The 23,248-nt window shown below is 41.2% G+C and overlaps 1 protein-coding gene across 1 annotated transcript; it reads left to right on the top strand.

Moving 5' to 3' along the window:
• Positions 1-496: 496 nt before the first annotated feature.
• On the top strand, positions 497-15,931 carry LOC308073450 (cystathionine beta-synthase-like). Its single transcript, XM_080412372.1, has 15 exons — positions 497-627; positions 4,419-4,781; positions 5,288-5,394; positions 7,546-7,680; positions 7,805-7,884; positions 7,979-8,183; positions 8,292-8,383; positions 8,754-8,879; positions 9,138-9,222; positions 9,396-9,501; positions 9,613-9,690; positions 10,974-11,108; positions 11,239-11,347; positions 12,046-12,130; positions 14,570-15,931. The coding sequence occupies exons 2-15, from the start codon at positions 4,426-4,428 to the stop codon at positions 14,710-14,712; spliced, it is 1,842 nt and encodes a 613-aa protein (XP_080268498.1). The 5' UTR covers positions 497-627; positions 4,419-4,425; the 3' UTR covers positions 14,713-15,931.
• The last annotated feature ends 7,317 nt before the right edge of the window (positions 15,932-23,248 follow it).

The raw sequence follows: 23,248 nt of genomic DNA, 5'->3' as shown, positions 1-23,248 counted from the left end.
TGTTGGAGCAAAATCTGGCAATGATTACCATAAACTATAAAATGTGCTTGGTTTAGGTTAAAAAAGAAGGGGAAAAGCAAGTGAACAACACCTACTGTATGATGTGGCGTTTTCCAGATGGCCTCATCTGCTGCAAATTTGATAAAATTCTCAAACTGTTGCCTATCAACACTTTCAAAAAATATTATTAGAAATTGTGGCAATATTTTATATTGTATCATACAATGCCGGTAATACACTTAAAATTGGTAAACAAGTCAGTGTTGTTTTATTGCTCTTTTATGTTTGTGATGCTGTGTGCCAGCTCTTCTATCTTGGGATGTTTAAATTGGCCCCTGCGACTATCTACTTTCTACTCGTCCAAGGCGGGGGCCCGACAGATATTTGAGCCCTGATTGGAGGGCGAACTTGCTAAGCCTCCCCCACCACAGCCAATGAACGTAAACACCAAAGAAGAATCCTCCAATCAGGTTGGCTAGCGTTTTCTCCCTTTTAAGCATGAGGTGAGGTGAGCCTACTAGTAGTCAGCCTACTACGGCTAGTCTTTTATTTAGTCTGCCTGAGTTACACGAAAGGTTAACATCATAATCGCATCCAGTTGCCTTCATTAGCTTCACTGACAAAACGGTGAGTGAACATTCTTTTTGTCTTTAAGAAATGGAATGATGATTTAAAGCTATAGGCTCTGTGTTCAAGCCATTTAGGTGCTTTCATTCAGAGTGATTCGCCACATGCGCTCCATCATCAGGATTAGCGTTACACGCTGCGCAAAACTTTACCACGGTTTCTTGGACAATCTAGTTTTTTTCCCTCTGTCTGTAGAGTACATTTTGACTGTCTACTAAACACTATTGTAACCAGAAACATCAACCGGCGCCTGCGTGGATGACAATAACCTTGTATGATGAAACAATGCTACATCATGTAACAGGAATACTCGCCCCAAAACACGCTCGCCCCCATTTTGTCGCGGACCCAGTGGTTCTTGTATTTGTTTTACTGAGGATACGTTTAGAAATATGTTTAGGGTTAGGCATAGTTTGACTGAGGTTAAGTTTAGGGGTAAGGGTAGGTTTAGGCATAGTTTACTGAGGTTACGTTTAGGAATACCAGGTGAATGCCGCCGGAAATGCCCCGGGGCGACTATGTTTTGGGGCGAGCGTTTTGGTATTCGTCATAGCATCCTGACCAGCCAGATCATGTCTATGCTAGGTTATTGCATCATCTTTAACAATCACTATGTAGACCGTAAATAATTGTACTTTACTGCAAAACTGCAACTGAATATTCCCCTTACACTTATGGAGGTGCATCTGAATCTCCTAAATGGAGTTATGGTTTTAAATATTAGCCACCTCTTAACATAAGAACCACACAGAATCCATCACTTATTGCCAATTTTGTCAATACAATGTTGACTATCACTGAATCACAATGAATTGAATTCCCAGTAGTACTTCAGAATCCTATTATAAATGGGCTAATACTAAATAATCGAATGTGTTATTCTCACTGATGAATGGGTTCATGGGTGTCTGGTCTGCTCTGATTATCTGGAATATGTTCATCATTTTTTTTTTTGTCTTTCTTTAGTATAGAGAGGACACTTGTTTTATACCCTACGCTTAACATATTAGTATTATAAGCTTGCTTAAGTAATAAATGATGTTCAATGCTTTCATGTAGGCTACTGGTATGGGTTCTGAGAGGTTGGCTACTGTCCTGACTTAATGAATGTGTGGTCTCATCAGGTTCACACACTATGCTCCTACCAGTGTAACTAAAAGGGATTAGCCTAGTTAAGGTAAATAGGCTTAAGACCAAGATGATCATTTCATGGTCATCTTCCAAAAGTGTATGAAGTTACATCAAAAAGTATTCTGTTAAAGTGTCACATTCTTTGACCCCATTTTCATATTTCGTTGGATGTACCACAATTATCATATCAAATCATTGAGAATTGCCAACTTAAATTTATTGCCATTTTCATCCATACTGGATGAACAATTATTTTACCTGAATACAGCATTTATTGTGCACCTTCACCACTTATGTCCTGTCAAAAATAGCAGATCTACAAGCTCACAATGTGTCGCAATCACATCGCAACCTGTTGTGATTGTAGATCTGCAATTTTTTAAGGTTTACATTTTCTGACATGTTTTGAATATTTTCTTTTCCTTTAACGACCGGCCCAAAATGGGGCCAAAATTATTAAAGTGGTAAATAAACCTGAAGAGTATCAACCTTTCCCTATTTTACCCCATGTTTGCATGAGAGCAATAATGAGCATGTGAATCTGTTTTGCTGTCTCAGATGCAGTGTTATTTTCTGCACGCCATGTTATTATACACACTCAGCACTCACGCACTGGTGGTGTCTGTTGCAGCTGATGGACACACCTCCAGTGTGCACTGCCATCATCTTGTGGGCTGAGAAGCAGGGTTCAGGTTGCAGGGCCATAACACCAGGGTCCTTTAAGGAGATAGTTACGAAGAACATCTATTCATAGTTCAAGTAGTTAACCCATGGCATCCCTATTCTGGGGTCAACATTCTGCGAAAATGGTAGATCTACAAGCTCACAAAGTCGTGCTGTGGAGCGATGTGAGCTTGTAGATCATCTATTCTTCAGCGAAGATATTTAGTGTACAGTGAATGGGGCAGAAGGCAGTTAAAAACGTTGAGCTGTGAGATTATTCTGTACATCACCACACCAATATGAAAAACTATTCCTACAATGAATTCTTGAAGTTTTGATTATTATTTTTATTTTCTTGTCAGCTTTGTCTAATTCAGTTAATGCCCTCTTATTCTTTATTCTGGCTTTTTGTGTGTTATGTGTGTGCAGCACATGTGTGCGTAAGTCACGTGTGTACATATATGCACGTGTGTGTGTGTGTGTGTGTGTGTGTGTGTGTGTACATATGTGTGCGTGTGTGTATTGAGTGTGATTTAACCCAGCTGTTTCAGTTCATGGATGCAGTGTGTGCTGTGTTATATAACGGCCATCTTGCCAGGCTACTAGTGTAGTGGTTTTCTCTTCTTGTGGCCATACTTATAGGCACAGAAGAAACTTTTATTGGCGGTTGGCGCATTTGATCTGTCCAAAGAGAGAACCATGTTTTGCACTTTAGTTGATTTAGCAAAATACTTTCTATGCCATTCTATTGATTCGTTGACATTTTTTGTGACAAAATCCATTTTAATATGATACTCTCCTCCAATTTGAGCCCTTTGAGGCTAATAAAATGAGCAGGGAGGAGATGTGTTTTTGGTTTAAGGATCAACCTAACTCATTTATTTTAAGTTCTATAGCTTCTTGATCTTAGGGATGCTAGTGTACCAGCATGTGCTGGTATAGTCAAAATGCCATTGAACAAGTGCCCCTGCCAATATTTCAAGAGCTCTTTTATCTATAAAGGTTGATATCCTAGCTAGACATTTTAACTTCTTGATTGACCTTGAAATCTTAATTTAGTGCCATTATACTCTCTCCAGATATTTTGTGAACTAATATGCTATGTAGTTACTTATTGTAACTTCAAAAGTCACACACCACTCCCACCCAGGGGACCTATTTAGTTCGCATTAGACCTAAAGAGTATCAATTCTGTTTTGTCAAGCTGGAGAGACAACTTTATGCCTTCACTCGACTGCATTAGCCTCTCCTCTACAAACGGCAGATTGTGTGAACTGTCATCTCATTTGTTCATACAGTATATGATGCTTTCTAATACCTTTTGATACGGAACACAAAACGGAGACAGTAGTTACAGGGTTAACATTTTCTTTCTTTTTTGTTTCTGCAGTTTGAATTCATGAGGAAAATTAGTTACCAAGTTGTTCGATGGACAAGTTTGTTATATAGGTTATGCAGTGAGTGATGACTTCAGCTGAATGTCTTAAAAATCTGGTGGGAATGTTATCCTGACCTGTTGCTTTGGAAGGTTTCTGGCCTTATGTGATCTTTCAGTACATGTTTTTCAGACATGTCCTTGACTAGACTGAAGAAAGCTGTGCAGCCTGTTTTCTTATCTTTGGTTACATATTCTATTAAGTATTTTTGCTGAATATAGTATATGCTTGCTATGCTATTTTGTATTGTGTGGTTTATCTGGCAATATTGTACTGATATCAAAAGGAACAACTGCTTTGCAAATAACCAAAACAAAAGTTGTTTATCAAGGTAGCGGGGGAGGTCATTCACCCGTACTTAATTCTGTACAATCAGGCAATGTACACTGCTCAAAAAAATAAAGGGAACACTTTGATCCCTTAATTCTTTTGGGCAGTTTTTGTTAGCAGTATGTACACAGTTCATGAAAACTCAAAATAATTAAGGGATCAAAGTGTTCCCTTTTTGAGCAGTGTACTTGTCTCTAAACCTAGTGCATTATATCTCTTTTCTCCTTACAGGTGAGACATGCCTTCCGTTCCTTCCAGCACAGATGTGAGTCCTATTCCTTCCATCTGCCCCCATGCAGCTAAACTTCGCAATGCGCAACTTCACCTCAGTGGAGATGCCATGACCCACACAAATGGAGATGCAAAAACCTTGAAGTTGTCCATGAATGGATCAGCCCATGTTACTGGAGACAAAGATGGCTTCAGGGTTACAAACGGATCATCCCACGTGAACGAGGACAAAAGTCAGAATGAGATGGAGAAGGGAGACGTGGCCAGCGACGGTAGGGTGTGGATCCGCCCTGACTTGCCTAGCAGGTGCACGTGGCGACTAGGCATGCCCAATTCTGAGTCACCTCACACCCATCCAGTAAGGTGAGTCACTTAGAAATAAGATGCACTTTAAAGTGTAGTGTCAACAGTGACACTATCAACCTAGGTGTACACAGTTCCTTCACCTACAGTATATGTATCATAACATTTCAGTTTCTAATACAGGAGTTAATGGGTGTACTGTATGTGTGGTCTATTTTTTACGCATCCAGTACAGCTTTTCCGGTTTTGACATTGACAATTTCTGCTCTACTGGTTCCATGAAATCAATAAAGTACTCATATAATATATCAGTAAGTCCACTGCAGCAGGCTGTGCTTGATCATGGTATTTGGGGGAACATAAGTGGCATTATCAAAGCAACTAGAGAGGTGCAGCGTAAATGAAAAAATAACCTGTGACTTTGAGAGACTCACAACCCTTCCTCTTATTGGGGAAGATTGAGTTGATACTAGGAAAATACATTTCATGAAGAAAAAGTGAATCAGCCAGGATTCTGAATTTTCTGGCTTGTGTTTCAACATTCTTTTAAAAATGTGTTCTCACAGCACAAAAGCACCCAGTATCCTTCCCAACATCCTCAGGAGGATCGGAGACACACCACTGGTCCGTATGAATAAGATCAACAAAGCCTTCGGACTCAAGTGTGAGCTTTGTGAGTAATTGCAAAAAAAAATATTAAATTAAAAAATCATGTGACACTCACAAATACACAAACTCTATCTTTAACACATCCAATCACAAACCTTTTTTTTTTTAAAGACCCATGGGACAGTTCAGAAATTGCTCATGAGAAATAATTCTTGTTATCCAATGAAAGTGGAAATGCATTGTTCTTTTAGGCCTATCTGACTAGGACCTTTGAATATGTACTGTATATGTTTTAATAACATATTTTCTGTCAAATGTACAAATTGTAGTAAAGTTCTTTTCACTGGTACTGTCTAAGCTTGGCTTGTTAAGGTTTGAATTAGCCCTTGTTACATTCCATGTTGTATTAAGGCTGATTCAGACGCAAGGTTGAGTATCATTTGCACTGCACACTGATTGGTTCCTGAAATAACTTGGCTAGCAACATGTTTTTGTTTCGGTCTGTGTTATTTACATATTTTGGAGAACTGGCTGGCAGCCGCTCGGTGTGCCTCAGCCAACAGATATCATGTGACCCACACACCTACCAATGTAAATTGTATAGATGGACACTAAAATCTACTTCACGATCATAATTTTTGGGCGAAGTATAAATAGGCTTGAGGGTAAACTTTTACTCAACTGCATTATTTTCAGCTTGTGTTTTTCTCTTCACTGAAACAAGAAAATGAGAGGATTTGGTCCTGATTGAGCTGGGATTTGTGTGGTTGGGAAGGCAGTGGTCTTGAGCACTGCACAGTCATTGGGTTTGAGACTGCAATAACTTTTAAGGAATGTAGCATGCCGGCATGTGGATAAATGTTAGGCTTTCAAATGGAGGAACTGCTTAGGTGAGGCTTAGGTGAGGTGGGACAATCCTGTTTACTTGCACCAAGAACCCTTTGGTACAACAACAGGAACATTAAGGTATCACATAGCCTTTTCCTCTGTCCTTCACGTCAACACTCTGTGACTGTAGGGGTTTTGTCTGAGGTAGTGGCCTCCAGGAGGTGGGGAGATGAACATGAAAGACTTGCTGTCTCTTGGTTGGCAAAGTTAAGAGCCAGTGTGGTGTAAATAGGGAGGGGAGGGTGGTTTTGGCATGGAATGGTGACTGGTCTAAGGTGACACCAGACTGAATCGTGACTCCCACATGATTTGGGTGGTCAGGTTCTGAAGCCAAGAGGTATTGCAAGAGAGCGAGCCAGGGGGCTGCAGTGGTACATGGTGTGTCATACTCATGTCCTCATAAGCCAGTGTTGTATCAGGCCCTTATCAGTGACTTGTTTAGGACATCAGCTATGCTCTTCCCAGCACTTAGAAAGTTGTTTTGGAAAGTTGTTTTTTGTACAGTATGTGCTAGTCTGTAAAGTGTTATACTACTGGCTCCATGAGGTTGCAGGGTTCACTCAAGAGGAACCCTGTCATAGCCATAATTTAAGCTTCTTTCCAAAGAATGCCATTGTGCACCCCTGTAATTGTCGAATATCAATCTCTGGTTTGTTCCCATGGCTTAATGAAACAAAGGACCTTGTATCCATACTTCTATGGTTTTCACGTGACTGAGATTAGTCTTTTAGTCTAGACTTGCAAGTGAGTGTGTATGGAAAAGTTCTGGACCTTTAGTTGACCTTCTTTAATTCTCAAAATCGGCTCAGTCGTTTCTTGTAATACCCTTTGGCTTGGGCAACATGAACTGTACTGACTGGTGCTCTAAAGTAGATTTAATTAATTGCACAGAATTCTTATTTTGAGGATCATCTTATCAAGGGTGTTTAACTTAATTGGATTACCTCTCTTGGCACTGACAATGCTCTTCGATTTAATGAATGATAGCAGTTTAGGTATTTAGCAGACAGTAACAGTACAGGTATTTTAAATGTGGCAGATAACATTCAGATAATGGGTCACAAGGCTATGCAGATTCTACATTAGCAGCAACAGAATGCTGCTAAATGACATTTCAAGTACCACAAAAGTGCACATAAAATATTTTTGGGTTTGTTTAATCTACATTGATAACCCATACAGACTCGCTGAACTATAGCCACTCATTGAGCTTAGTGACATGAAATGACCTCCCATGTGACTGTCTGTGTTTACTGACATGAAATGGCCTCCAACGTATGTGTTAAGTGACATGAAATGACCTCCCACGTGAAATGTCTGTGTTCAGTGGCCAAGTGTGAGTTCTTCAACGCTGGAGGAAGTGTGAAGGACAGGATTGCCTTGCGGATGGTGGAAGATGCTGAGAAAGCTGGCCTGCTCAAACCAGGGGACACCATCATTGAACCCACCTCTGGAAACACAGGTACATTACGGGCCATAAAAAAGGGGATACATGCATAATGATGCTTCACAGTACAATCCACAGTCCGTATCCATTTAGTTACGTTACATTATAATGACTCACTCTTATCTCTGGTTGACTGTAGGCATCGGCCTGGCCCTCGCATCCGCAGTCAAAGGCTACCGCTGCATCATCGTCATGCCTGAGAAGATGAGCATGGAAAAGGTGAGGTGGTAATTTTCACATTACTATTCATGGCTCCTTCTGGGGACATTTTATATCAGATGTCTATAATTGAAATCTGGTCCTATGTTCCCAGGTGGATGTACTGAGAGCCCTTGGGGCGGAGATTGTGCGCACTCCTACTGCTGCAAGCTTTGATTCGCCAGAATCCCACGTTGGTGTGGCTTGGCGTCTGAAAAACGAGATCCCCAACTCTCACATCCTCGACCAGTATCGTAACCCCAGCAACCCCTTGGCTCACTATGATACTACAGCTGAGGAGATTCTGGAACAATGTGACGGTATGTGGTTAGTGTTAACAGAAAAATATTTTTTTAGACACAAGCTATGTATAACATGCCAAATAATGTATCTTTTAATGAAGGTTAAAGTGTACCCTTTCCTTCTAGGTAAATTGGACATGTTGGTGGCTGGAGCTGGCACAGGGGGCACCATCACTGGCATTGCCCGCAAGCTGAAGGAGAGATGCCCCAACATCAAGGCAAGGCGCTGACACTATTTTGACTCTGTTTTCCTAATGCTAAATCTAAAGGAATGTTTATGGCAGACTTGTGTGCCGTACCATCATTTTGATCCATCAGTCGGTGTGTTATTAAATCCCGCTGATACACCATTGGTAAGCTTATTGTTGCATATTAGTTTCCCCCAAAAGTGGCACGTGACTGCATGCCAATGAACATAAATTGTCTTTGATAAAGATAATACACATTGCAAAAGCTTCAAGATAACCAAGATAACTTTGTTCCTGTATACAGCCCAATATGACGGCATTAAAACCGATGGTGATGTACTTATGATTGTGTGATGCTGGATTGACAAATATCATCAGCAATGTTATTTATTTGTCGTAGATTGTGGGAGTAGACCCTGAAGGCTCAATCCTGGCTGAACCAGAAGAGCTGAATAAGACTGATAAGACTCAGTATGAAGTGGAGGGCATTGGATACGACTTCATCCCCACAGTGATGGATAGATCTGTAAGTGTGTTTGTTATCTGTTCGTAATTCAGAAACATGTCATTAACCACATGAACCCTAGCGTCCCTATTCTGGGCAATGTCATAATAGGCAAACATTTGCTTATCATTGTAAATAAAGAGATTTCTTGTACATGGGGAGGGGGGGGGAAGGAGGGGACCAAGTGTAACTCCCCTGGGGACACTGGTAAACCAAGTATATAGAGTTAAAGTGGATAATTGTGCTGTTGTTCTAACCCTTACCCGACTCCTCTTGCAGTTGGTGGACCAATGGTACAAGTCCAATGATGAGGAATCTTTCGCCATGTCACGCATGCTGATCAGAGATGAGGGACTCCTGTGTGGTAGGTTTGAATTTAACATTCACTAACGCTGTTCAGTCGTTGGTTTAGGTTGAACAGCAACTTGGCAGGTTATGCCTGCAAGCTTAAATTGACTCTATTCTGTTGTCAGGCGGAGATTATAAATGCCTTATTTACCACTAGTTTTATATTTGATACAATGTGTGTTACTGCAGGTGGCAGCTCTGGCACAGCCATGGCAGCAGCCGTAAGAGTGGCACAGGAGCTGAAGGAGGGACAGCGCTGTGTGGTCATCCTGCCAGACTCTATCCGCAACTACATGTAAGTTTAGGAGGAGGTGGGGGATGGGAGCAACGCTTGACTGCGTCTGGTCCTGACTTAAAACCCTGAGACTAATCTGCTCTAATGACTCCCTGGTCTGCTTACTTCTAGGTCCAAGTTCCTAAGCGACAAGTGGATGTGTGAAAAAGGTTTCCTCAGCCCAGATGACCTGATGGTCTCTAAGCCATGGTGAGAAATGTCAGCTGCAAAATAAATAGACTTAATAACGTGTGTGTGTGTGTGTGTGTGTGTGTGTGTGTGTGTGTGTGTGTGTGTGTGTGTGTGTCTGATGAAAGCTTTCTAGCTGAAATGTTGGTGTGAAAATAACTGTCACAGCTAATCTAAGAAGCATGTGACTCTTCCATATTGTTAATTCCATCACAGCTAAATGCAGTACAATTAATTGAACTAGGCAACTTCAGAGATTAAAAAAAAAAAAAAACTGTTGTCAAACACCGCCCCTCCACTCAACCCCCCCCCCCTCCTCATCAGCATTTTGTTTCCCCGACCACCAGACAAGTGACGCAGAGGGACTTCTGAAAGGGCCATGCCGAAAATAGGTCGCTTTATTCGGATACAATGCGTGTCACTGCCCGCCCCTGCCGGTTCTCTGAATTTTTATTTTTGAATAGGCTCTGTCATGATTAATTGACCACATAATGAAGTTAAACAACTAAACTCTATCCAAACGATGTCTTATAAGTAAATTCCTTTAAAATAGCGGTCAGAAAAGATGGCTGCCGCTCATTTTTGGTCGGGTGCACTCAGGCTGGACTCGGTTCCATTCGGTTTCACTCGAACTCGCCACCTGACGCTGATGGGACAGTTCACACGGACGCGCACACACGCACATGCACTTCATTTCATTTACATCCCGGATACCCGGATGTCAAAACATAAATAGTAGGGAAAATACGGATTTCAGAAAGAGGACTGTGTTTCAATGCAGGAAAACACCCCAGCATCATTATATAGTGGCTGATAGAGGGGGAAAAAATATATATATAAATGTTTTTAAAACGTAGGCTTAAAGTTGCCTAGAATACCTTTAAATGTAAAAGTTGACACAAAATGTTTACACTCTCCGAGTTAAATTAACACTGAGGAATTTACTGTGCATTAGTCACAATTCACTCCTGTGTGGGGAAAACACCCGATTATACCTAGCCCTAAACTGGTTATGATATTCCATACATTTCAAGTTTTCCATATACTGTACACAGCCATAGAGCACACATAATTGATTGCGAGTGAATTTCACTGAAAAGTGGATATTTTACTAACTACACATTTTCTGTTGCAACATCAAAATGAAAATGAAACTAGATGACAAGAGCTGACCCCAAGTAAACTTTATGGCACAATCATAGTGATTCTAGGGCTAGATTATACCATGTTCCATAACCGTTCTAAATCTTCTACCCCTCCCCTCTCTCTCTACTAAAACCTGCCTCCAACCCCCTGTGTATTAGGTGGTGGAATCTGACTCTGCAGGGTCTGAATCTCTCTGCACCCCTTACAGTCCTGCCCTCGGTCTCCTGTCAGAAGACCATCAAGATATTTAAAGAGAGAGCCTTTGACCAAGCCCCAGTTGTTGACGAATCAGGGTACACCAAACTGTTACATTTGAATACAATGCTTTTGCACTTATAGAACAATTGCCATTATTTTAGACAACAGAGTTGATCGTGAAACCATGATCAATGGTGTGTTATCTGCGTGTGTCTTTGTACACAGTGTGATTCTGGGAATGGTGACTCTGGGGAACATGCTGGCCTCCGTGTTGGCCGGGAAAGTGAAGCCCTCAGACCCTGTCAGCAAGGTGCTCTACAAGCAGTTCAAACAGGTTAGTCAAATGCACATGACTACAACCACACATGTGCGTGGCCATAGTCACATGGAGATATGCAGACAAACGTATAGGCCCACATATCGGCCCTGTCAGGTGGAAACCTCATATGTCCAAAACCATTACTTTTCAGGAAATGGGGGGGGGGGGGATCCAATGTAGTGAATATTAAGCTTTTGTTAATATTTTTCATTGGTTCAATATTTATGAAATCCCCAGACACATTAAGCTGTGTTAAACTTTGACTTCAGAAAGGTTGCAAAAATAGCAGATCTTTGTACAAGCTCATGTCACATCATGACGCTTTGTGAGCTTGTAGATCTGCTATTTTTTGCTACTTCTGTGTGACATGGTTGTATGACGAAGCAGGGCATTACATTACAAAAATATATAAAACAAATAGAAAATGTGGCGATACAAGGTTTCTACTCGACAGCAACGATATATTATGACAGTCATAGACTGTTGTTAGACTATTTCTAAAAGATATATGGTAGCACTTGTGCTACCGTTTCGGTCTTACTGCTATGACACTTGAATCTCCCTCCGGGGATTAAAAATGGTTTATCTTGTATACATTTATACGAGTTTCAGAATGCTGTAGAATCTGGTAAAAACATGTTGATGTCAATGGATGCTTTGAGGCGTTGCTTATCCGGCCATATGTCCAACCTCGCATGCTTTCCCTTTCTCAGGTGCGCCTGACAGATAACCTGGGAAAAGTGTCCCGTATCCTAGAAACGGATCATTTTGCCCTGGTGGTGCATGAGCAGCTCCAATGTAAGTAAACATTTGTTATCCTTCCTGTCTTTCTCTTCCTGTAGTCAGGGGATATTAAAAAAATCTTGGAATAAATTCCTTACCAAAAAAAATCTTCACCAATGTGTTTGTAAAGGTGTCTAGTAACACATCTCACAAAGACTGAAATGCAGTTTCCCTAGGAGAATTTTTGACAGCTGCTGAAAGTTGGGGTACCCACCATTTCCCTGCATTTCCATGCAGGGAAAAAAAAAATCAAATTTTAATTCTGTTTTAAGTAGCATGTGAGGGGTCAAACTAGGGTGTTTTTATGATTCTGAATCCATTGCAAGCATTTGTTTTGCACCAAAACCACTCCTTGGGCTAAAAATGGCCATAGCCATCCTTTTCCAGGTATACTTTTTGTGTAAAAAGAGATTGAGATTGGGCTGTTTTTAGCCCAAGTGGTTTTGGTGCAAAACAAATGCTTGCAATGGATTCAGAATCATAAAAACACCCTAGTTTGACCCCTCACATGCTACTTAAAACAGAATTAAAATTTGTTTTTGTTTTTCCCCTGCATGGAAATGCAGGGAAATGGTGGGTACCCCAACTTTCAGCAGCTGTCAAAAATTCTCCTAGGGAAACTGCATTTCAGTCTTTGTGAGATGTGTTACTAGACACCTTTTACAAACACATTGGTGAAGATTCTTTTTGGTAAGGAATTTATTCCAAGATTGGAAATCTTTCTGCTAATATCCCCTGACTACTGTCCCATGTCATGGTTTCAATTTGGCCCACTCTTGCTTTGCCATATACTGTATCTCTTCTGACTTATGAGAGTGGTGAGTAGAGAACAAATTTCTCAGAGACACACACTGCTCTGTTTTGTTGGCCAGGTGACCATCCTCTCTTGACCAATAAACACCCAGAGCTGCATGGTTCAGGGGTCATTAGTAAAATGTCCACTGCCTCATCTCCAGGTAATAGTAAGTCATTTGTCATTCATGGTGGGTTTTTCCTATTAAGCCATGTCCCCTATATATTCCAACTTAACTGATAATCAACAGCACAAAGTTATTGCATCAGCGCAGCTTTACAGGCTGTTTATCACTAGAAAGAGATAAGCTTCAACAAACACTCACATGAGAGGTTTGAGTAAGCCTTATTTACCTTCTTCACAGCCTTGAGGACCTGAGATTAAATCATGGTGCTGACATTTTTCGTTGGGGTGGCTTAAGTAAATAAGGGCGTGTTGGTATTTCCGCCAAGCTCATATGGTGGCACCAAGGTCCACCAGTCCTCGCCAGGAGCTGTATTCGTGCTTATAACAAAACAAAGGTGTTATCATGGCAGAAGGGAACAAACTCCTCCCAAAGTCAGCCATTTTCCATTTTAGGGATCTGCATCTTCACAGAGCAGAGATTCAACACAGATTTGTGTAATGGCGCCAACCAACATGGGTTATGCGTGTACTGTGGTACAGAGGCAACAGTTTATTTTTACGTGGTCTCTTCACAGTAAAATTCTTAGTGTTCATTTAACTCTGAGAGGGTACAAATGTAACCAAATGTTGTACCCTGTCAAAGTTACAAATGAGTAAATTAACACTAAGGATTTTACTGTTCTGCCTCAGCAGTTACACGTCTGAGACATATTGTGTCCGGATAGCTCAGTCGATAGAGCTCTCGCCTCTGGACTTCAAGGTTATGGATTCGATCCTGACTCGAGTGTATGAGTAGTAATGGTACCTGATGGTAGGTGTTGCGCTCCACCTCAACAATCCATCTCACAGGGGTCTAGTGCATTGAAATGGGGATAGGCTCTTGTGTTCTTGGCTAATGTAGACAATAAGTCTCTCCGACCTACACACAAATTTTGTTGGAAGTGGATGATCATTAAAGTACAATATTACATTTGAATAAGAAACAAATAAGAAACAATTTGGCTTAAGTTTGACATATTTAATGACATGACTGCTCTGCTGAACACACATTACACATCTACTACTGTGTTACACAGCCATACAGTATAATGGAAGTAACTTTTTGTGTGGTATCTGTATCCAGAGGGTTGTAGTTCCTCGCCAGCCCTATTATGTGACGCATGACAAAAACAACTCTCGATTCCAGTAAAAGGAAGTTCCCGTTGTTGCATAACCTCTCAAGAGATGCGTTTAGGCTTGTTTGTGTTGAACAATTGCCAGCTTTGTGTTGTGATATCCTTGATCTACGGGGGGGAATGCCAAATTCTTTACTCGTTATTTCCATGCTGTCAATGAGCCAAATGCTGGATTTTGACCTAAATGAGTTATGATTACCTGGACACAGAGGTGTTGGACAATGTTCATAATCGCATGATTTGGGTTGTAATTAATTTGGATGGAAAATCATAGCGAGTAAGACTTTCTTTATCATGCCCATTTGTTCCGTTGTTTGTCCAGCAATGTCAGTGTAACTGCTAACAACTCTGTCCCTCTAGATATGGCTGATGGGTCCACTTGCCCAAGGTATATGGTTTTCGGCGTCGTGACGTCTGTTGACCTCCTCCACTACATCACCACACACGAGAGGCGGGAGCGCACACTGTCTGAGTGCTCACTGTCTGATGACATGTCTCTGTAACCATTTCCTTTTGAAGTTCTGCCGATCCGGCCTCCCATCTATGAAAACATGAGCGATGATGATATAAATCTAGTGTGATTTTAGATTTAAATCACATCTATTTCCACCTGTTTGCACATCATCGATTGATTTCCATCTGTGAGGGTGAATTATTACATGCTGCAAATTAGTTGTATGCTGCGGTAGTGCAGATTACGTTGTCTAATGCTAACATCTGAGTGATTGAAATCACATCTTAAGACTGCCTTCTACAGTATCTTGCCTCACTCATTCCATCTTGAAGGTTACAGTATTCTCAAGGAATACACTAATCCTCTTTTTACATTAATCAGTATGGATGCCTTTTATCAATTAACACATTTACACTTTTGTTTACTTTTTGGTTTGTGGTTATCATACAGTATAGTAATGGTGTCACACAATTACAGTTCTGTATCTGGCTTGGCTTTCTAGCTCTGCTGTAGATATGTAGGTCTACAGCAATGCAAATCAACAGCTCCACCTTGTGGCTGACAATGGCAAAACAGAACAGAACATATCCAATACAAAGAGAAGAGAAACTGATGCAAGGCTTATACTTCTTTGCATGAGAGTGTTGCCCACCAAAAATAGCCTGAATTGTTGAACATCAGATATTTCAGGGAGTGGCACTGTCATACAACTTAGTATAAAATAAAAAGAGAAATTACAGGGTATCTGTTCGAGACTATCGTTTGGCACTCTTACCATGCATATGGGGTTGGTCAAAGATCAAGAGGGTTTGGCACAAAGCCAAACTGGAACCCTAACATTTAGACAGGTGTTGGGTATTTTTTTTCTTGTATTGAGACAAGACTTATGTTGAGCTGATGGCTAATTGTATTTAAACTGTATGGTCCTAGTTACACAAGACAGGTCTTTTATAGAGGTCTGTCTGTGTTGTGCGGTTGGGTTGTTGTACTTCATTGATTTGTTTTTGCTATTCTTTGTACTGTTTTTTTAGTTTAGATGTATAAATCATTACTGTTTGCATGGTCAGTATAGGATATCAAATGACATGGATATGTATAAATAGGAAAGGGACATGCTGATTCATGTAAATGTGCAATTTTATCCAAAATTTCTCCGCCTGTTACTTTTCCAGGTTAGAGTTGCTTTTAGTTTAATCTTTTGGTTCAGCATTACTTGTGATGTAATTATTTTATGGCTGGCTTTCAATAAAAATTTGTTCAGCTGAAAAGGTGTTTCTTATTTACCATTATAGTGTGCATGTAGACTATTAATCAACTATCCCTGTGAGGACAAAATATCCCCATAGATAGAGTACGGTTCAGTTTGTATTTATTTATAGTGCAACATCACCCCAGGGGTCTCTGTACACTTAATAAGTCGTACAACAAAACACAGTAGCAAAGAATACACAGTAAAATGTGCCAGCATGTATGGTCAAACAATCACCATGCGGCAGTGCACAGCTGAACGATGAACAGATCAGAAACAAAGAAAGTTTACTACACAGTGTTTAAAACCACAGGGTAAGAAGTGGTGGACATATAACAATGCAATCAATAAAACTAGGGAGAACCGTAATGCAAGGGAAAAAGATGGGTACATTTAAAAATGTCCAAAGAGTTGGCATCTCTGGAGGGATCAACAGCTGGAGGGAGAGCATTCCAGAAACGGGGCAAGATGTGTGAATGCTCTGCCCCAACAGTTTTTTAATTATACTTTGTGACTGAGGTAACCAACATCCTGGGAGCGTAGTGATCGTCCAGGGATGTACGGTTCTTTTAGACTTGACATGTAGGATGGAGCAAGTCCATTTAAGGCTTTCTAGGTCAGCAGCAGCACCTTGATTACATTACCTCTGCTCTGGCCTGTATCGGCAGCCAGTGTAGAGCTTTGAGTGTTGGTGTGATGTGGTTGAATTTCCTTTTCCTAGTTGGTGCATTTTGGACTAGTCAAAGGACATTTATTGATGTTGATGGTAAACCGGAAAAGGGAGAATTACAATAGTCTATTCTTGAAGTGATGAAAGCATGGACCAGGGTTTCCGTGTCTGGAAGTGATAGTATTGGGCGAATTCTAGCTAGGTTGTGCAGGTGGAAGAAAGCAGATTTTGTGATGCTTTTTATATGGTCTACGAAGGATACGGATGGGTTAAAAACTACTCCTAGATTGCTGACTGTTGGTTTGCGGGTTATTAAGCAGCCATCAAGGTTTAAAGTTATGTTATTGAACAGATGAGTGTGCTTAGCTGGGCCGACTTGCAGCATCTCAGATTTACCGGAGCAGGAAGTTTCTGTTCATCCATTTCTTAGCCTCAGTTAAACAGGCTTCGAGGTTGTGAAGGTTAGATGAATCATTGGCTGTGATGGGGATGTACATTTGAGTATCATCTGCGTAGCAGTGGAAGTTTATGCCAGACTTTCTGAAGATGTCCCCTAATGGTAGCATATACACACAGAAGAGAATTGGACCGAGGACTGAACCTTGTTGGACACCATATTTGACGCTAGAGTAATCTGACATTAAGTTATTGAAAAGCTCACGTTGTGATCTATAATGTGAGAGGTAAGAGCGGAACCAGTCAAGCGCGAGACCCCTGATACCAACTAGATGTTCCAGCCGATCAAGAAGAATGGTATGATCGACCGTATCAAATGCGACACTTAGGTCGAGGAGCAGCAGGAGAGAGCTCCTGTCTGCGTCCATCGCCATTAATAGGTTGTTTGTAACTTTGACCAGGGCTGTTTCTGTAGAATGGTGGGGTCTGAAACCGGACTGAAAACTATCAAAAAGATTATCATTTGTGAGATAGGCTGTAAGCTGACTGCAAACAACTCTTTCCAGTAGTTTGGACATAAATGGGAGATTAGAGATCGGTCTATAATTCGCTAGAGTGTGTGAGTCTGTAATTATGGCGGTTTTGAAAATGTATGGAACAATGGCACTATTTAGGGACTCATTTATAATATGGAGAAGTGGGGCACCTAGTACTGAGAGCAGCTCTTTAAATAGATTGGTGGGAATGGAATTGGGTCTAATAGGCAGGTAGTAGATTTAGAGATAGAGACCAGTTTAGTGCAAGTAGCCTATCCCAGGTGATTACATTAAACTGTGATAGGGTGCTGCTGGAATGAGGGGTGGTGGACGTGCAAGATGGCGGTTGAGAGCTAGTCGTGGATGTATATAGCGTCGTGCACGGGGCTATGGGCATGTTCTTGGCCTGTTCTCTGATCGACTCCACTTAGTCATTGAAAAAGTGGAGAAAGTCAAGGGGACTGGGGGAAGGAGGAGAAGCTGGGGGAGCGGTTTTTGGTGAGGTTGGTGATTGTGGAGATATTGACCTTGTGGGTTAATTCTTCAGGTCACCCTGGGGGACATTTTCATGAACTAAGGTTACGGCTATTGTTGAGAAAGAAAAAAATAAAGAAAAAAGCTTCTGGGAAGGTCTTTTGTGTAGTTAAACCACAAGGGGGCAGTGTTACCACGTGTCTCCAGCAGATTGGTCACTTCCAGAGCCTTTAGTTACTGAAGTCTAGTAGGATGGAACTTGGAAGTAAATGGGCTTTTCCATACAGTAGTAATATTGAAGAAAGACCTTCTATGCCTTTTAATAGTGTCCACTATAAGTTTCACAGATATAGGCTATTCTATTTGTAGGATGATTTAACACTATAAGGCTATAAAAGGAGGAGCGTTCACTTACACCATATGGGGGTAAAAAACTGCTTGCCTATCATGATGCCAGCAGATGAGAAAAGGCGGGTGGACTGTTCCTGGTAAGCAAATCTGTAATGCCGAATACAGTCTGCCTCCTTTCATTTCTGTTTTCGGAATCAGTGGGGTCAAATAGTGCTGGCACCGTGTCTTTGGGGCTGTTTGGAGTTGGCATAGCCATTTTCATTAATTTACCACTTACCTGGTCTGAGAAAAGGGGGTTGGACATTTCCTGGCAAGCAAATCTGTATTGCCGAATAAAGTTCCCCTCCTTTATTTTCTGTTTTCGGAATCATTGGGATCAAATAATGCTGACATTGTGTCTTTGGGGCTGTTTGGAGTTGCAACGGCCGTTTTCATGTAACATTCACCTGGTCTGAGAGGGGGGGGGGGCATTTCCTGGCAGACTAATTGTTGCTGTCTCCCTTAATATATTTGTACGGTACTTATTATTTTCTGATTATATTTGATATATTATTATTATTATTATTATTATTATTATGTTATTATCATTATACAGTATATCTGGTTCCGAAAACAGATATTAAAGGAGGCGGACTGTTTTCGGCAATACAGATTTGCTTGCCAGGAAGTGTCCGCCCTGACTGGCCCCAATCCACGGGCCAGTCAGACGCCATTGATGCGCATGGGAGGCAAAACTGGAACCGGAAGTTAGGGTGAAGTCGATGAGACCCGGCTGGACCAGCTTGTGCACAAACACTATTTCTGAACAATTGGGACCTTTGTCAGTGACATATTACAGGTTGTTTTCCAATGACTTGTTTTTTGATGTGCACGCTGTATTATTTTATTGAGGCATCTAAACAGCGGCATGTATCGTTTCCGGCTCGGCAGTATTGCAAGATTTGGTTGCCAGGCTGTCAATGATGGACAGTCTCGTGATACTTTGGCACGTTCAGAAACTTACTTTGTGCTCTTGAGATAGCTACTGTAAATAAACGTATACAGTGTACACATCGAAAAGCAACACCGCAGAAAACAATGTGTGATATGTCTTTTATTTTCCTGGGCAGAGTATTTCACAAAGGTCACAGTCGTTCAGAAATAGTGTTTGTTCTAAGCTGGTCCACGGCTGCAGAAAATGATGTAGATGCGAAACACAAAGAAGCGACACATCTTGTTCTGCATACTGGTGGCTTTATTAACGCACTCTTGCATTAACAGGCTAACGTAAAACTGTACAAAAACTGTACAAATAAGCAAGAAACGCACATGTAGAACATAAAGTACAAACATTGTACAACACAAATGTAATAAACGTACAAAAGAAAATACAAACAGACACACGTCGCTGGCTGCATGTAAACCAAGGGAATTAGTTCAAGTCTGTGCACTGTAAGCTGGCGTTATCCCCTCATCACCACACTGGGTCGGTAGGCCGGTCATGGGAAGCATCTCATGCCGAGGCCCCACGGCCATCTCCAGCATTCAGCACTGTCTCTTGTGCCCCACTTCCTCCTCTCTCGACATCCTCTCTCATATCTCGATTCCTTCATTTCCCCCGTGTTTGCCATGTGTCAGCGTCTGTCTATGTCTATTCACCTTGTCTCTGTGTCTTTGTCTTAAAGGCACCTTAATTGGACTGCCACTCCCACACTCCAGGCCACTGCAATCACTCAGTTGCAGGTCTTTGCCAATCAACTGCCTAGTCAGTGGTGGAACTAAACAAAACGTGCAACTCAAAACACAAAGTAAATCATTAAGAAAAACACAATCTAAATACAACATGCAAAATAATGCAAACCATAGAAAATACAACTAGTAACTAGTACGTAAAGATCTAACTAAAGCAAACACAATCATAATATCCATTTTCCACCAGCTCACACTCGCCTCACCCCTCTAGGCGGTATATATTATGATTATCCTGTGAAGGGACACATCCAACAACAATCTCCAGGGGAGGAGCTTTACCCGGCACAGCCACAGCCCTGGCCACCCCCATTTAACCATTAACTTTTGGTATCAACTAAGCAAAAGAGGCAAGCTAGCCTTGAGATGAGTCATAGCATTGTCCTGAGAAATAATACAGATCATCCCGTGATCATCCTTTACTGTCCTCCATGGTCATCATTTGATCTGTCATCATCAATTCTGGCCTGGCATAAGGAAACCCCCAGGATGCCATTAGTGTCTTCCAATGACTCACCAATGGTGTTTGAACCATTGGTTCCCATGATATCTGGTCTAACCTGTAAGTTCCTTACATGCACGCACGCACGCACACACACACACACACACACACACACACACACACACACACACACACACACACACACACACACACACACACACACACACACACACACACACACACACACACACACACACACACACACACACACACACAGAGTGTACACCAATCACATGGTCACATCATGGTGTGGATGACATGTCTCAGTCTTTGTGGGACTAATTGGACCCTATCAATTTCCGAGCCAGTGCGCCACCGTAGGCGATGACGGAGAACCCTCGTCAATGCACTGCTGCCGTGGTTATGTCACCCTGTTAGATGTTGGCCAGTAATACAGAGCACCTCCCAGCTGTCGTTACCTAAACTCACTGGAGGGGGGTGACTGGGGCACAGCACCGCACAGCCATGACCCAGTGCCAAGAAAGCCAGACTTGCGTCAGTTCATAGTCCCCATTTTACCTCCAAACAAGCATATAGTCACCGTAGTTGGAAATCTCCATGACTATATATTTGTAAATAGATCAATGCTATTGGCCACACACACTTCTCTCTGTGGGTTTTACAAATGATTTAACCACTTAATCCCTATCTTATACTTCCAAAGGTTTTGAAAAATAGAAAACTTAGCCAATCTGCAGAGCTCGTCTATTTTTGTCGTGAACATTTTACTGACAGCGACATTATAACCACAGTGTTTAAATTACTGGTGATGAAGATCTGTTCCATGTTTTTAGATGTCTGATCCATATGGATGATATAGATAGAGGACAGTTACAAACAATGCTCACCACCATTATCTTCCCCTCTTAATTTAACCTGGTATCCAATCAGGGTTAACAATCAGTTTTCAATTTGCTGTGCACCATTATACCCCCTGGAGGATGACCCAATTGATTTTGGTGAAACATGTAGCTCTAGGACACATTTCCCACTTGCACACAGTGTTACAGAAGTACTCACATTGAATACCACAATGTAGAAATACTTTGTGAGTAAAAGTCCGGTATTAAAAATTTACTTCAGTAAAAGTACAAAAGTATTGGCATCAAAATATACTTAAAGTACCAATAGTAAAAGCAGTCATTATGCAGAATGTCCTATTTCACAAGTTTTAAAAATGTAATTAAATCTTTTGAAAATAGCAGATCTACAAGTTCACAACGCCTCGCAATCAGCTATTTTCAAATAGCTGAAGTATATAAAGTGCTGAAATGGTTAATGTATGTTTTGTAATAATGTTTTGTCAAAATCTGCAAAGTAACAAGTAACTAAAGTTTTCAAATAAATGTAGTGGAATAAAAGTACAATATTTGGAGTAAACGTAATGAAAATTGGAAGTACTCCAGTAAAGTAAAAAATACTTAGTTACTTTACACCACTGCTTGCACACAAGACATCTCAAACTCGAATGGGTGGCTGGCCATGAACTTTGCTGAGGGCATTCAGCAATAGCCTGGGACCAGACGAATCTGCGAGTGCAAAAAAAAAATTAGTTTGGGTTTGGCACCGCTCCATAGAGAATCAATTTCCTGCTCCAGAAGATGTGAGTGACCAATCAGGACCCAGTATTTGAACGTGGGAGACGTAATTGTAATGGTTGTAGGTCTAACCAATTGCGTCGAGGGCCATTGTTTTGATCCCGCACCTTGGGAAAAAAAACGTCCTCATGGAAGCACCAGACTCATGTCCACGCAGTAATATAGTCTGGCTACGCGAGGCTAATTCAGCAAAGCGAAGAGCCCCCTCATTCTCAATAATTCCAACGATTCCGCCATCATCTTTCACAATAGTGTTCTGCTGTTCATGTATCTGATCGTGTGCCAAAGCAGAGAACTTGTGTGATGACTTCTGAGTGACAAAGTTTTCTTTGACAAATTCACAATGGGTATCTCGGGAATCATTAGGAAGTTCCTGGAGGTCACTTCAGGAGAAGACACTCCAACTGCAGGACCTTATTCCAGTAACATAACTGGGGCTGGTCTGTTTCCTGGTAGTCTTCACGACCAGATCCCATGGGAAAAGTGCTTGGATCCGGCAAAATTTTTAATCAGCATCCTTCAAAGATGCCATATGCAACTTTTTTGTTACATATTTTGTTACATATTTCCCTGACTAATGCATTGAAATTCAATTTCAATTATATTTCAATGCACTGAATATAATTGCAGGTATGAAGGTCAGTATATTGCACAGAGCTTCCAAAGGGCGCCCCTTCTGTTTTTATGCAAGAACTTCTGGGAACTCTGATTACCAAAGGGCTAACCTAGGTTCCTGCACAGAGCCCCCATAAGAACACATAACATGGCTATAATGGATGGATAACATTTTCAAAATAGAAAAAATTGCAGATCTACAAGCTGCATCGTGATGTGACACGTGAGCTTATTAATCAGCTATTTTTGAAACTTTTTGAAAAAGTGGAGAAAAAAATACATATTATACTTATAGTCACAATACTGATATTGTGATATTTGATTTTGTCTATATCGCCCAGCCCTATATTGAGACCACTTCCCGGAGGCTGATCTCTGTTGGGAAATGCCTCTTTAGCTAACAGGAACACGGTACAATGGAGAGCATTGTGTGGAATCACAGGGTTTTTATATAAGGCTGTGAAGT

The sequence above is a fragment of the Gymnoscopelus braueri genome (assembly GCF_963280865.1).
Source record: "Gymnoscopelus braueri genome assembly, chromosome: 18".
NCBI classification, from domain to species: Eukaryota; Metazoa; Chordata; class Actinopteri; order Myctophiformes; family Myctophidae; genus Gymnoscopelus; species Gymnoscopelus braueri.
This window is presented reverse-complemented; position numbering and strand designations above follow the sequence as displayed.